General features: G+C 40.9%; 1 protein-coding gene across 1 annotated transcript; it reads left to right on the forward strand.

Moving 5' to 3' along the window:
• The first annotated feature begins 379 nt into the window (after window positions 1–379).
• Window positions 380–2149, forward strand: LOC127741284 (uncharacterized). The gene has a single exon (XM_052253432.1). The coding sequence runs from the start codon at window positions 380–382 to the stop codon at window positions 2147–2149; it is 1770 nt and encodes a 589-aa protein (XP_052109392.1).
• The last annotated feature ends 14813 nt before the right edge of the window (window positions 2150–16962 follow it).

Consider the following 16962-nt stretch of genomic DNA (forward strand, 5'->3'; position numbering starts at 1 on the left):
CCCCCGACAACACACAGAACAGCACACGAGTACACGACCCTTCGGGGGAACGGGCGGCGACAGCGCCATAATAATGCAGGAGCTACGCCATAGAGTCCAGAACCTAGAGCGACAGTTGGCCGACCGGGACCGGGACGGACGAACCACCGATCCCAGCTACACCCCATCCCCCGAAAGTGAAGAGGAAGACTCCCACCGAAGCCGCCCGCGGCGTACCTCTGCATCCTGAACGGAAGCGGAGAGCACGCGCGAGGAGTCTCCTATCCCGAGAAGATGAAATGACACGATCATCTACTCCCGGGGCAGGTTAACCCACCGAGCGGCAAGAGATCGCGAAGACGGGGACGGGAGACCCGAGAGAACACGACAACCTGTGATAATGGGCGCCACCCCATTCCACCGATCTATCCTCGAAGTCCGGTTGCCGAAACACTTCGACAAACCAACGGACATGAGGTACGACGGGACTCAAGACCCTCTAGAACACCTCACGGCCTTTGAGGCCAGGATGAATCTGGAGGGAGTGGGGGACGAGGTAAGATGCCGTGCCTTCCCGGTAACCTTAGCGGGACCCGCGATTAGGTGGTTTAACGGCCTCCCGCAGGGATCCATCTACAATTTCTCGGACATCAGCCGCGCATTCCTGGCCCAATTTACAACACGGATAGCGAAGGCAAAGCACCCGATCAACCTTCTAGGGGTAACCCAGAGACAAGGAGAACCGACCAGGAGGTACCTAGATCGGTTCAACGATGAATGCTTGGAAATCGATGGCCTAATCGATTCGGTGGCCAGTCTTTGCTTGACGAACGGCCTCCTCAACGAGAACTTCCGAAAACATCTTACCACGAAACCGGTTTGGACGATGCATGAGATCCAGATGGTAGTCAAAGAGTACATAAATGACGAGGAAGTCAGCCGAGTTGTGGCTGCCAACAAACGGCAGCCCAGCTACAATCAAACCCGGCAACAGGACAACGGGGAAAGGCTAAAGGAACGAACCAGGGAAGAGGCGCCAAACAAGGCACCTAGGACATTCCCTCGAGTCAGGAAATTCACCAACTACACTCCACTCACTCTTCCCATCGTGGAAGTTTACCAACAAATAGCCGAGAAAGGAATCCTGCCGAAGCCCCGACCACTCAAGGACCGCACTGGAGGGAACAAAAACCTTTATTGCGATTACCACAAAGGTTATGGCCACCTAACGCAGGATTGTTTTGACCTAAAAGATGCGCTGGAACAAGCGATAAGGGAAGGTAAACTAGCAGCGTTCTCCCACCTAATCAGGGAGCCAAGGAGGCGCTACCGCGACCAGGACGAAGAAGGCAAAACCCGTTCGGCAAAGCGACGACAAAAGCCAGAAGGCGGAGATCACGGCCTCACTGTGATAAACGTAGTGACGGCAAAAAACGCCGCACCAAGATCCAGATCCGCACAGAAGAAAGACGCAAAGATATTGTCGATCTCCTCCTCGTCGACGCGAAACTCCAAGAAGCCTCCATTCATTTCCTTCGGCCCAGAAGACCAATGGTTTGACGACGCCCCAGAAAACCCACTCATGGTCATAACGGCCCGAGTGGGGACCGGTCTCGTCAAACGTATCCTTGTTGACACGGGAGCGGACTCGAACATCATGTTCCGCAACGTATTCGACGCACTGGGATTAAGGGATGCCGATCTGACGACTCACCAACACGAGTTCATCGGATTGGGCGACCATTTCATTAAACCAGACGGAATAATATCCCTGCCGATCTCAGTAGGACAATCCCAGGGCAGGAGATCGCCGATGGCCGAGTTCGTGATCCTCCGAGACTCCACCGCCTATAATATCATTCTGGGAAGGAAGACTATCAATGATTTCGAGGCCATAATCAACACAAAGCTGTTAGTCATGAAGTTCGTTACCGATGACGGATCTATAGGATCCATAAGAGGAGATTTTGAGACGGCGGTTGCTTGTGACAATGCCAGCCTTTCCCTAAGAAAGAAGTCCAAGGAGGCGTCCGGTGTGTTCCTAGCCGACCTAGATGCCAGAGTAGACGACAAACCCAGACCAGAACCAGAAGGGGATTTAAGAAGTTCAGGATCGGCGAGGAAGAGGAAAGATTCACGTTCGTTAACAAGAACCTCCCGCGCGAGTTGAAGGAGCCCTTGGTTGAAATGATAAGAGCCAATAGGGACTTGTTTGCTTGGACGCCGGCTGACATGCCGGGCATAGACCCAAAAATCATCTCGCATCATTTAGCCGTCAAGGCGGAAGCACGTCCAGTAGCCCAAAGGAGGAGAAAAATGTCGGCGGAAAGAGCAGAGGAGGTGGCCAAGCAGACGGCTGGCCTCCTAGAAGCAGGCTTTATACGGGAAGTGGACTATTCGACATGGCTCTCGAATGTAGTTTTGGTGAAAAAGCACAATGGCAAGTGGAGAATGTGCGTAGACTACTCTGACCTCAACAAAGCATGTCCCAAGGATTGGTTCCCCCTCCCTAACATAGACGCACTCGTCGATGCTGCGGCGGGTTACCGGTATCTAAGTTTCATGGACGCCTACTCCGGTTACAACCAGATACCGATGCACTGTCCAGACAAAGACAAGGCGACGTTCATAACGCCAGGAAGAACTTTCTGCTATAAGGTGATGCCATTCGGCCTAAAAAATGCGGGGGCAACATACCAGAGGCTAATGAATAGGATATTCCACGACCTCATAGGGAAGACCGTTGAAGTCTATGTGGATGACATCCTCGCAAAAACAACACGACCTGACGACCTCCTGAACGACCTGGCGAGTGTATTCGCGTCCCTTCGGCAGCATGGCATGAGGCTGAACCCCCTCAAGTGTGCTTTCGCCATGGAAGCTGGAAAGTTCCTCGGATTCATGATAACCCAAAGAGGGGTAGAAGCCAACCCGGAGAAGTGCCAGGCAATACTCCAAATGAAGAGCCCAGGTAGCGTCAAGGACGTTCAAAGGTTGGCAGGACGGTTGGCCTCGTTATCACGTTTTTTCGGAGCGTCGGCAACAAAGGCCTTACCATTCTTCAACCACATGAAGAGAGGAATGGCGTTCGAATGGACGCCCGCATGCGAGGAAGCCTTTCGACACTTTAAGGAAATCCTGGCGGCACCCCCTGTCCTCGGGAAGCCTAAAGACGGGGAGCCGTTATACCTGTACCTCGCCATAACAGGAGAAGCCTTGGCCGCAGTTTTGGTACGAGAAGAAGGAAGGGTACAACAGCCAGTCTATTTTGTCAGCAGGGCCCTACAAGGGGCAGAGTTGAGATATAACAAATTGGAAAAATTAGCTCTGGCACTCCTGACCTCTTTGCGGAGGTTAAAGCAGTACTTCCAAAGTCACCAGATTGTCGTGAGAACGGACTAGGGGATCCGGCAAGTGCTCCAAAAACCCGACTTGGTGGGAAGAATGATGACCTGGTCCATTGAACTTTCTCAATACGACATACGATACGAACCCCGGTAAGCCATCAAAGCGCAGGCGATGGCAGATTTTCTAGTGGAAGTAGCGGGGGATCCGGTCGAAGACACGAACACACGGTGGAAGCTCCATGTAGACGGAGCCTCCAATCAGACGTTCGGGGGTGCCGGGATCATCCTGGAAAGCCCGGCTGGAGTCGTATACGAACAGTCAATTAAGTTCGAATTCCCCGTTTCAAATAACCAAGCGGAGTATGAAGCCCTTATAGGAGGCTTAACCCTAGCAGCAGAAGTCAGAGCAACAAGGTTGGAAATATGCAGCGATTCGCAAATCGTTACCTCCCAAGTAAACGGGAGCTATCAAGCTAGGGACTCACTGCTACAGAAATACTTGGAAAAAGTCAAGGATTTGAGCCGAAAGTTTGAAGAACTCATGATCCAGCACGTCCCAAGAGAAAGGAACACACGAGCAGACCTCTTGTCAAAGTTAGCTAGCACCAAACCGGGAGAGGGTAACCGATCTCTAATCCAAGGAAAGGTGAAAGAGCCGGCAGTCACACTACACCTCTCGAAGCTAAACCCCTCCTGGTTAGATCCCATTATCAACTTCTTAGAAAACGGAAAACTCCCCGACAACGAAAAAGACGCCAAAAAGCTAAGAAGGGAAGCCGCCAGGTATGCCATCATCCAGGGACAACTTTTCAGGAAGGGATTTAATCACCCCCTACTGAAGTGTTTGCATCCCGACCAGACGGATTACGTCCTCAGGGAAGTCCATGAAGGATGTTGCGGCCACCATATAGGAGGCAAAGCCCTAGCGAGGAAGTTAATCCGAGCTGGATATTACTGGCCATCGATGATGACCGACTCCAAGGAATTCGTTAAGAAATGTGTCAAGTGCCAAGAAAACGCCAACTTCCATCGTGCACCAGCCTCTGAGCTCAGCTTGCTAACGTCCTCTCGACCGTTCTCGCAATGGGGAGTCGACCTCTTAGGACCTTTTCCCGTCGGCCCGGGGCAAGTCAAGTACCTCATAGTCGCTATCGACTACTACACAAAATGGATAGAGGCCGAACCACTGGCCAGCATATCCTCCTCCAATTGCAGGAAATTCATGTGGAGACAAGTCATAACACGATTTGGTATCCCGGAAGTCGTCATCTCGGACAACGGGACACAGTTCACCGACAAGAAGTTCACAGAATTCCTCACCGGCCTGGGCATAAAGCAGAAATTCTCCTCGGTGGAACACCCACAGACAAACGGGCAGGTCGAGTCCGCAAATAAGATCATACTGCTAGGGCTCAAGAAGCGGTTGGATAACAAGAAAGGCGCTTGGGCCGACGAGCTAGCCTCGGTTCTCTGGTCCTACCAACAACCGAGCAATCCTCCACTAAAGAGACACCCTTTCGACTAACCTACGGGTCAGACGCAGTGATACCCGTAGAGATCGGGGAGGCGAGCCCACGATTACTCGTGAAGGGAGTAGAGGAAAGTGTCGAGAAAGACCTGATAGAAGAAACCAGGGAAATGGCCCATCTAGCCGAAGCGGCGCTAAAACAAATAATGGCCTTACGCTACAATGCCAAAGCGCTCAAAAGAAAGTTCGAGGAAAACGACCTCGTCCTGAGGCGTAATGACATCGGCCCATCCGCCCCGGGAGAAGGCAAACTAGCGGCGAACTGGGAAGGACCATACCGAATTAAAGAGGTAATCGGGAGAGGAGCATACAAGCTAGAAAGACTCAACGGCAAGGAAGTCCCGAGGACATGGAATGCAGATAACTTAAGAAGGTTTTATTCCTAAGCCATTTATTTTGTAATAGCACCTCAATGTCTTTGTTACAATGATTGAACCTGCCCAATTGCCACATGCTATATTTGCCTATGTTATCTCATTATTTCTAACTTTTTAAGCGACCACTATGAAAGCAAGGATACGCGGCCTCGGGACTGATCACCCCGGGAGCCCCTCAGGTCAAAAACACGATAAACGACAATAACAAGAACGCACGCCATAAACGGCCAACGCGGGTAAACAAAAACGCAAAGTAAATCAATAGCAAAGTAAAACAAGAATTAAACGTACGGGCAAACGATCCCATAAACCCACTAACGGGCACCAAAAGTCGTAGAACAAAGGTTCAACAAAAAAAATTCGATATTACAAACACTATTTCTTCGGCATATCAACAACCTTCCCATCCTTGATGGTCTTAAAAATACCAATTGCCGACACGTCGAAGTCCGGAGAAACAATCTTCACTTGAGCCTTGAGGGCATCTTCAGTCACAAAAATTGCATTCTTGCCCTGCTCCTTAACCTCTTTGTGCTTCCGCTTGAACAACTCGGCCTCCTCCCGAGCAGCCTTGGCAGACGCCACCGCTTCATCTCGCTCTTTCTCTAGAGCGGACACCCAACTTTGTGCGGCACTCAATTGGCTCTTCAAGGTCATCTCCTGCTCCGTTAGACGGGAAACAGAGGCGTCGGCAGTCTTCAATTTCTCCTCTGCCGAAGCAGTCTTTTTCTCGGCAGCATCAAGCTTATTCCCCGCTTCAACCAACTGATCCTGAAGCGTTTTAACTTGGTTTTTGTACTTGTTGTTGGCATCAACGGCAGATTCGAGCTTCCGACGAAGCGAGGCCATACCAGAAAGTTCAAACTCAGCCTTTCGGGCTATGGCCGCGCCGCGAAGGAGGGTGCGATACATCCACCGAGCCTGCCCCGAGAGGTCGGTGCCATGGAAATGATCCTCTGTGCCCGGAAGTAGCTAGGCGTCTATGAACGTCCCAGCGTCAAAATTCCTTTCCATGATAGTCAAAACCCCCTCGGGACTAGACTGGGACCTCTGTCTCTTAGGAGTGGGGATGACAAACAGCTCTTCCTCCTCCTCCCGACGAGAGGAAGACGAGTGCCCAGGAATAGGAATTTCTGGAGGAATCGGGGTTGCGGAAGTCGGGGTGGCGGCTTTTGCGGACGCGTCGACATCGGGAGGAGGCACTTCTGGAGGAGCCGTCGCCTGTTGTCCTCCAGTCTCCTCACCCTCGTCATCCTGAAGAAAGGTTTGATACAAGTTATCCATGCCGGTCACTTCGGCAGAAAGCCCCACTACAAAACAAATTGAAAAATGAATAAGTTAATGGAAGTAGCAATGGAAAATTTTAAACAAACGACTACACGACAAGAGAAACTCACGGATATAATCTCGGGCGGCCTCCCGGTTACCCATGAGGAGATGGGGATTCACATTGTTTCTCCCAAGAACCGCCCACAAAATGTCGGCTATCCGCCGATCCACGGTCGACATCCCTTTATAAGTAACCTTGATAAAAGGATTAGACCCCGCCCCGAAACTCCAATACGTTGGGATGAGGCGCTCCTTTTCCAAAGACAACCAAAAAGGGTGACGACCTTTAACCGGGCGGACCTTAAAATACTTATCCTTGAACCCGTGGTAGGAGTCCTCGAAAAAGCCAAAGATCCTCCGGCCCTGGGAAGACCGGAAGGATATGAACCCTTTCTTGTGTTTCCCCTCCTTCGAAGGGTTAGTTAGATTAAAGAAAAAGAGGAAGACGTCGACAGAGATCGACAACTCTAAGTACTCGCACACCATCTCGAAGCAGCGGATGGATGCCCAGCTGTTCGGATGTAATTGAGATGGTGCCACCGAAATTCGGTTTAGGAGGCTCATCTGGAAGGGGGAAAAGGGGATGCGGACCCCAACCTGAGTGAACATGGCCTTGTAAAACCAGATCCAATCGGCAACCCAGGGGGCATTGAAATTAATCTCATAAAGCCGCTCATGAGGGGCGGGGACATAAACATCATAGTTCGCCTCCTCGTCGGTACCCCCACAGAGATATTCGGCCTGGCGAAATTCCGTGAGCTCCTCCTCACCCATCTGATTGGGAGAGTTCCTGAGGTCGGAAACCACCCACGCATACGGGTCATAACCCGCGGCGGAGCTAGAAGCTCGGCTAACGACACGAGGCATACCTACAGTGGGGGCACCGCGCGGTTAGTCCGTGAGGTCAGAATCCAGGAAAAACCCAAAGAAACCCCACGTGCCGTGACCACAAGGGAGACCAAACAAACCGAGACCAGAACAAAGACACAAACCCCCCACGACACACCACAGTCAACAAAAAGAAAGTGCATCCATGAAAATGCGTCCATGAACAACAAGAAAAGAGCAAGCACAGGAAAAATGATCATAACAAACATGCAAACAACCATTAAAGTGAAAGGGAAGAAGTAGTTACCTGGATGAATCGAGAAAATTCAAATAAGGATGAAGCACGCTGGAGCAATGAAAAGAACTTCTAAAGTGATGAGAGCGTAGGATGAAGGAATAGGTAATATGATCAGGAAGGCAAGCAGAAGAAGAACAAAACGCAAAACTGTTTAAAACCGTTTCAGTGAAAGCGCGAAAGGCCTGGGGGCAAAACAGTCTTTGCACGCGTGGGTTTTTTCGACCCTTAATGAGCATTTAATGCCCCTCGCAAGAAACGAGGCGACAAAAGAACGCCCCGAATTGCGAACGGGCACGCATGCAAGCGGCGCGTCCCTCATACGAACGATCGACCTCGCGACAACAGAGAACTCGCCTCCAACGACCCATACAGTCGGTTAACGGCGCGTGGGGGCACTGTAACGGCCTGGGCCAGGCCACTTACGGGTCGACCCGACCCACTGAATACCCGACCCGAGCGGTTGGTTACATGCGGCTCACCACCTGACCCGGACACGCGTCCCTACGCGTCCCTGACAGCTCTCCACTGCAGCTGTAAGGAAGCTTCGAGGAAGGTGGGCCTGTCCTTGTAGGGCCCACCTCTGACACAGTATAAATGGGGAAGGACCTGCCCTTCCCCCAAGGTACGTCACACTCTCCCACCTAACCATTTTCCCGCCTGCACACTAGCTGACTAGAGCGTCGGAGTGTCTTTGCAGGTGGCACCCCCTCACTCTCCTTCCGCAACAAGTGCTCGGCTACCCGACAAACCCGACTCTAGCACGACCGTGGATGAGGCGTCCTCACTCCCATCAATTATCACCTGACTTGTCCAGAAACCGACTACCGAACATTATCTCTTTTGATTTTCAGGTTTAAATATTGATTTGCAAATTTTTAACGATGAAGAAGATGTTGAAAGTGATCAAGAATAAGGTTGAAGATTCCTTTATATCTAATATTGTAATTTCTTTATTATGGTGTTAAATTTGTAGTGCTCTAACACTATTTTTTTTTAATTTCAAGTTATTTGAGCTAATGACATTGTATGAATTTTATGTTTGTATTTAAATTTATCTATGAATTTTAAGTTTTTTTCTTAATTTATATAAGAATATGTAAAAATTAAAATATTTAATTTTTATAGGGGCGAATAGGGGTGGGGCGGGTTTGAGTACTACAATTTACTACCCGCGAGTAGTGACGGGGCGGGTATTACCTGAGTAACAGGACGGCGGGACAGGGTTGGGTAGGGTAAAAACCCACCCCTACCGCCCCACTGCCACCCTAAACCTTCCCTCTTAGCGCGCAATCTGCGACAGCCGCAACCACAGCAATTTTAATCACGGCACGTAAGAACCAAACTCAAACCTAAAGCATTAATGTTGCAAGGACCTTAGAAACATATAACAGAATAGTAACTATAGAGGTTCAAAACGAGAAACAGCTTACTGTACTTACAAATAAGCGAGAGAGCAGAGCAGTGGCAGCTCCGGTGACAACGCAGCAGCCTAATGTCGTATGCCATAGTCATAGAACTCAGCATGCAAGACCCAGAACTCGACCCTACGTTACCCAAAGCCTTAGAATCTCTAACGGATTATAACATAACACTAATTTCAGGGTTTCAAAACAAAAATACTTACTGCAATTAAGGAGGAATAGCTAAAAACCGAGCAGAAGTAGCTCCGATGGTAGTTCCGTCGACCATAGCCATGCAACGAGGTCTGAATAGAGACAGAAGAAGCAGCAGCAATCTCCAAGCAGTTCTGACGGCCACAGCACCGTTTCTGGCGACCACAGCCGCGGCGGCGTAGCTCAGAACGGCGAGTAGCGGCGACGACACCAACTATCAGAGATTATCACACGAAAACATGGTAATACAACATTATAATTTATACAAAAGTAAACACATATGACCTACCCTTTACCAAACACAATCAATACCTGACGCTCTTGCAATTCACAAACAAAAAGACAGAATATGACTACACAATAAGTAAGACACCAACACAAATTTCATATGAAGACACTCACGAGCGAAACCTCATGTAGTAAAAGGGGACAATGGCTCCTCCAAAACTTTAAATTTCCTTTATAAATTGTGTATAAATTTTAGTTTAACCCCCTTACAAATTTTATTTTACTCTCTTTCTATTACAACATTAGTTATTTGCCTCTCCCTAAAGTTCAACTTAGCTCTAACCTTAAAGACACTACAAGACTTATACCATACTTCTCTCCTGTTAAACATTTTTCTTCTGATTCCTACAGTTGTGTCACTTTCTTCCTTCTTCTTATCTTTGTGGTTATACACACATCCTCCATCTCATTTTTCTTATCCAAGTCCTATCTAAGTAATTCATGAGAGTTTCATCATCACTATAAGTCATATTAAATTGTAATCCTATTTTTTATATTTTTAGTAGCTTCACTTTCGAACTTATCATCTTCACTTACACTTAAAACCTCTCCCTCAAAGTCCGTTTGCTTCTCTTGTTACTAGTTTTTTCTCTTAATTCCTGTTTTGCTTTTCTCCCCACTTTTATATTTTTTTTTTCTTGTGACTACACTTCTCATTTGATCCCTATTTTTCAACAACTTCCTTTTTTTATTATATGTTTTTTATTTTTCTATCTTTTGATCTTGTTAAAAGATTTTTTTCTCCTCTTTTTTTTTTCCCTCTTTCACGACACTTGGGTTAGTTTTTTTGTTTCGGCTGAGGTAAATTTTTTCTGATAACGTCTTTATAACCCAATAAAATTAAAAGACTTGAGACCGATTTATTTTTGACTCATCATGAATCTGCTTGTAATTAATATCATCTATCTTTGTTGTATCTTTAGAAATTCTATGTTAGAATTTCAATTGAATTTTTTAAATGATTTCTTCTATATTTCTTTCATCTAAAAAGCACTTTAATAATTTATCAACTTAAAAGGTCATAAAATATTTATGGATAGATATATTGATATTACAGCCCAAAATTAGCATTTAGTAATAACCTATTTTTCCATTTATTTTTATTGTGAATGTTGTTAAACATATCAATTATGCCACAACATTACTTTAGTTTTCTTTAAATAGATCAAGTTATGCATATATATTTTTTTTTCTTCCAGATTATGTCCGTAACATTTATTTTTATTCGACATGATACAAGGTAAGGATACTATTAGTGAATTAATATACTTGTTTATAGCATATGCAAGAATGCAACATTTAAAAAGGCAAAAATAAAAACAAAAAACAAAAGCTTAATGACAAGTGGTTGCAATTGTCATAGAAAAATTGACACCATGAGCTGACCCTTCACAAACAAGAATAATTGAATTCAATATGCTCTTCAACAACAGGAAATTGCCTCAAAACCCAGTATTATAGCACAACTTGTTTGGATATTTATATTTATTTAATTATTATTATTATTATTATTAATATTATCATCATATAATTAATTATATAATAATTATATCACTGTAGAATCCATCAATAGATTGAAGCGATCTAGTTGGCTTGCGCAAGTTCATAGAAAGTACTTTGTGCTTTATTAACGCTCAAGAAGATCTAAAAATAAAATCAAATACAAAAATATTTTACTTTTACTTTTACTTTTCTCATTATCTCATCAAAATGCTTTCATGTTAGAAGTGTAGAACTATAAACATCTTTTCTCCCATTTTACATGACTAGCAATCACAATTCAACTAAATTAATGGTGAATTTTTTAATTTTAATATATGATAGAAATATTATTATTATTATTATTATTATTATTATTATTAACTTCAAAAATTTACAAATAAAATTCAGTAATTTTTGGAGGGACACTTTATTAGTTGGACTTTGGTCAACAACAGAACAACTTGTGATTGCTTTGCTGTTTTTGTTGGCATTGTTGTCTCCCCATTTCCCATAAAGAGTTGTTGGCGCTATTTGCATGTTGGGGGTGGGGCATATATGGTTGAAAATTGTTCAATTTCTTTTTTTTTTAATTAAAAATCCTCTTATATTCAATTAAATTTACTACAGAATTTAGAATTTGAATCTTTTAAATTTTAAATTTTATTTTAAAAGATAAAGTGTAATTTCTTATTATTTATTTTATAGATGTGACTAAAATAAAATATGAGAAAGAAACTATTTAAGAGTAAAAAATTATACTTTACTCTCTAAAATAAAAATTCAAAATTTAAAGGATCTAAATTTCAGAATTTATTAGCGAAAAATTTTTTTTACTTATTAAAGTTCTTTTTCTAAAAGATAAACTTTAAAAATGATAATATATATATATTTAGTAAATTAAATTAAAAGTGGCATTTAATAAACACAAATAACAATAATTATATTTAGTAAAATAATTTTTAAAATTTACATAAATATAAGAATTAATTAAAGATTTATTAATATATAAAATATATTAGATTTTTTAATTTTAATAAATATAAACTAATTTAAAAAATTTTACTTTGGTTTCTTTCAAAAGCACCCACACATCTTTTAAAAATTACAAACATAAATACATGTACGTAATTTTTTTTATTTATCAAACATAAAATAAAAAATATATATTTTTTAAAAATACAAGTATATCTTAAAAAAAATTACCAAACTAAATTTAAGTCATATTATCAAAAACAAATTTTAATTAATGAAAGGAAGGAATAGTAGAATAAATCTGAACAATTTAATAAATCAAAGTAAAATTAATAACTTGATAATAAATTCGATATAAAAAGTAAAAGTGACAGGTATTGTGAAAAACAAATCATACACGCTAAATTAAAAGATTAAAAAGGGAGAATGGAATGGAAAAAATTGTAAAAATTCAGGTGAATCTGATAGAGGAAAAGTATAGAAAAACAATAAGAATATTAAATAATGTGAACAATAAATATGTTAAATATTTAATTTAATAAGTATGCAGATGATTATGTTGATTCTTTTTAATTGGATGGCTATTCTTTTTAATTCGATTCAGTCATTCATACTGAATATTCAATTCACTAGATGTACGAATAGTTATTCTAATGTTAGGATTTAGGAGGTAATTTGGGAGTAGAATATTTTTTTATTTTGTTGGGTCAATTTTAAAACACATTATTCATATTATTTATAAAAGTCATTATCTATCTAGCAAAATCGATATCATAAATCATTAATCATGTGTTTATGATTTTGTATATTTTATAGGTATTTGACATTTTTTAGTAAAGTAATTAATCTCATCTATTAAAATAATCAAACATTTAACAATCAAATAATAAAATTGTTTGAAGTAAGATAATAAAATTTTTAGATAAATTATATTTTTTTCTTAAAATTTTAAAATATTTAATTTTATTTTCGAAGTTTAAAATAATTTTTAGAATAAATTATCATTTTTGGTTATAAAAAATTTGTATGTTAATAATATTAATTACGAAAAAATAAAATTAATATTATACTCATAAAAGATGGGTTTCCTTTAACAGTATCTAATCGTTAAATTTAAAGTTCACAATGTTAAAATTTTTTTAAAATTTCAAAATTACTCTTTTTAACATCTTTCACTTTTTAACTTCTCGACGTATGCGTTTTAATACATTCCAACTCTTAACCTCTTTTATCATCGTTATCTAACCATTATCGTTGATTCTTTTGGTCTCAATTAAGTCAACCTTACTCACTCAACTATGAAGTTGTCTCTCAATTTTTAGGCTCACGATGAATACTATTCTTATTCCACTTACCACAAGACAGTCAAGTTACGCATCACTGTCTTCAATCACCGCTTACTTTTTATCATTACTGTCTTCTCCTCCATAATTACCTCGAGTTTCAACTTTTGTTTCTCGTTCTCTACTAATTTTCGATTAGAATTGTTCCTTAATCTCTCTTACTCCTTTATTACCACAGTTTTTCTCCTACTCTCTCTTTTTCTAAAATTCAGGTTATGACTCATGTAGAGCTTTCACTAGTTATCTCTTATATTTTTTTAAAGTTAAGTATGATTTTAGTCTTTAATGTATAGGTCAAAAATTATTTTCATCCCCAATTTTTTTTGCATACAAAATTGTCCCTAAGATTTAAGTTGATTTTAAAATCATCCTTCGAACAATTATACTTTTCTCCTTCTTCACCAAAATATGTAGCAATAATAATGAATCAGAAGAAAAAACATCTTTTTTTTTCTTTTTCGACAACAACAATGAAGCAAAAATAAAAACATAATTGAAAATAGAAAAAAATAAAAACATAACCAGAAGAAATAGAAGCATAAGCAGAATTGGAAACAAAAGCAGAAACAAAATTAGAAATAGAAATAGAAGCAGAAACATAAACAAAATCAAAAAATTAGAAACAAAAGTAGAATCAGATGCAAAAGTAACAGAAGTAGAAGAACAAAGAATCAAAATTGAAAATAATGTGATTAACAAAATCAGAATCAAAATCAAAATTAGTAGATTAACAAAATCAGAATCAAAAATATGTGATTAACATTCTGATTAACAAAATCAGAAACAGAAACAAAATTAGAACCCTAGCAAATTGGAAATCGCCGATGGTGATAATGGAGAAGACCTAGCGGAGGATGCCGTCGTTGCGGCGGCAGCAACAAGGAGGGCGAGAGCACGGTTGAGGGTGACTTCGGTGATGATGCGACGCTTGTTGAGGAATTGGGCAATGGTGACGCGGATGACGCTTGTTGAGGTTGACGCGGACTGGGCAGACAATGCGACCAGTGTTGAGAGACTGATTCTCGACGGCGACAGCGGCTCCAAGCCTCGCCGACGCTGTCCCCCTTCCCCCTCTTCCTTTTTTTCCCTTCTTCTTTCCTCCCCCTCCTCCTTCTTCCCTCCCCTCGCGATTCCCTTTCCCCTCCCTGTTCTTTCTCTTTCCTTTTTTTTCTTTTTTTTATTTATAATTTTTTAGGAGTAATTTTGCAATAAATTAAAATTTTGGTAAAAAGAATAATTTTAAAATTAAGTTAAATCTTAAGGATGATTTTGTATATAAAAAAAGTTAAAGACAAAAAAAATTTAAGGATGATTTTGTATATAAAAAAAGTTAAAGACAAAAAAAACTTTTAACTTATATCTTAAAGATCAAAATCGTACTTAACCCTATTTTCTACGAGTTTAATCACCTCTCCTTTCTATACCCTGTTTTTCTGTACATGAAACCCTAACTCGATAATTTCTCTCCAACAAAATCATCTTCTTCGATCTTATTTTTCCTACAAAATGCTATTTTGTCATTGTTTTTCTTGATCATTATAGTTCTTCTAGTTAGCAAGAGATGGAATTGGAGTTTTTTTTTGTGGTAGAAACAATAACAATAATATTAATTATATTTTTGTAACGACACTTATTTTTTAAAGTTCATTGGTTGAGAAAAAAAAAATCACAAAATGGTAAACGACATAATATTTTAACCGATATTGTTGTTATGGCTTGAATGGTGATGCTTGTAACGAAGGGACTTTTGTTGATCTATATTGGGGAGTGAACTTTTTCAGAAATTTGGAATTAAAGAAATACTTGGAAGATGTAAAGAAGGAGAACAAGGATATAAAATAATTGTTGGATGAGAATATGAGATCAGTGTACTTTTGTCAAATAAAACGTATATATTATGAGTATAATATTATTCTATTTTTTTGTGATTAATTTTGTCAGCTTCTAAATTTTTTGTGGTCAAAAGACAAAGATTTACTCGAAAATTTTATTTCTATCTCCATAGTTAATTTTTTAACTATCAACTATTAGTCAAAATTTATTTTTCAATTTTACTTGCTTTAAACAACATTCTTCATCATCATCAATCAACAAGACAAATCCAAAAATTCTCTGAATTTTTCTTTCTTATTTTTTTTCCAAAAATCCTTTTTTAACATTGCCAAACTCCTTACTCAATGTCATTCATATTATTAGTTAGCTAAATAAGAAACGAAGAAGATAGATACAAGTATTTAAATTCAAGTTTGTTATAATTATTAGGCAGAAGTTGTTACTTAGTATGGCTTCAACTTGTATATAAGGGTGAACTTGTTACTTCTGCAGAATAAGAAAAACTACTGGTTCATTCATAATGCTTGAATAACACTTACTCTCTCTCTTCAAATCCTCTTCTTATTCTTTAAATTCTCTCTTATTACTTCTTTGCAATAACATTTAACATGGTGCGATGAGCCATGCCATTGCAATGCTGCATCACCTTCATCCTATCCCTTCTGTTTTCTTTTCTTCTTTTTCATCATTCTCATTTTTTTTCTCCTTAACTCACACGATAGAGCTGATGAGAATGTCATCATCAGAGACAGTTCCATGCATTTGATGATGCGTTCCGATCACGAGTTTTAGAGAAGAAGTTCTTCTACCTTATTTGATTTCCAACAACCCAGTACGCATTTTTTTTCCTCTTTCCTCAATGGATTCAGATCCACCGCCTCCGAATTCCTCCCTTGGCAATATTGATCTACAAACTCTTGCCAATTTCATTACTCAAATCAATGCAATTCAAGATGTTAGCTCCAAACATCCAGTGCATCCAATCATGGATCCATCTACTCCTTTCTTCATTCACCCCGGTGAACAACCTGGTAAATCCCTAATTCCAATTGTGTTAGACAACAAAAACTATGGTTCTTGATCTCGGTCAATGCGCATGGTTCTTAAATCCAAAAATAAACTTGCTTTTGTGGATGGTTCTCTGCCACCACCATCCAAGGATGATGTTACCTTTGAAGCTTGGGATCGCTGTAATACTCTAGTTGCTTCTTGGATCACACACTCACTGAGTCCGGACATCGCTAGCAGCGTCATTTGGAACAGCAATGCTCATGATATTTGGGAAGAATTGAAACGGAGATTTTATCAAGGTGATGTTTTTCGAATTGCAGAATTAGATGAAGAATTATTTTCTACTAAACAGGGCGACTTGAGCATTACCTCATATTTCACAAAATTGAAAACAATTTGGGAGGAATTAGAACTTTTTCGGCCGATACCTCTATGTCCTTGTTCATCTACTTGTGTTTGTGGATTTCAAGTGATAAGAAACTATCGGCAAGACACGTTTGTTGTGCGCTTTCTTCGGGGCCTCAATGAGCAATACTCTACCGCTCGGTCAAGTCTCATGATGATGACTCCTTTGCCTTCCATTGATACAGCCTTTGCTTTGCTTCTACAGCAAGAACGGCAGGTGCTTGGGACTGATTCACTTGGTTCTCCAGTCCTCATCAATGCAGTGGATTGGAATACCACTTACAATCTATCATGGAATGGTAGAGGAAAAGGAAGAGATATACGGGGAG

Source organism: Arachis duranensis, chromosome 8, assembly GCF_000817695.3.
Source record: "Arachis duranensis cultivar V14167 chromosome 8, aradu.V14167.gnm2.J7QH, whole genome shotgun sequence".
NCBI lineage: Eukaryota > Viridiplantae > Streptophyta > Magnoliopsida > Fabales > Fabaceae > Arachis > Arachis duranensis.

What these genes read in the sequence shown, in the direction of transcription:
- LOC127741284 (XM_052253432.1), top strand. Translation starts at nt 380, where the DNA reads ATGGGCGCCACCCCATTCCACCGATCTATCCTCGAAGTCCGGTTGCCG.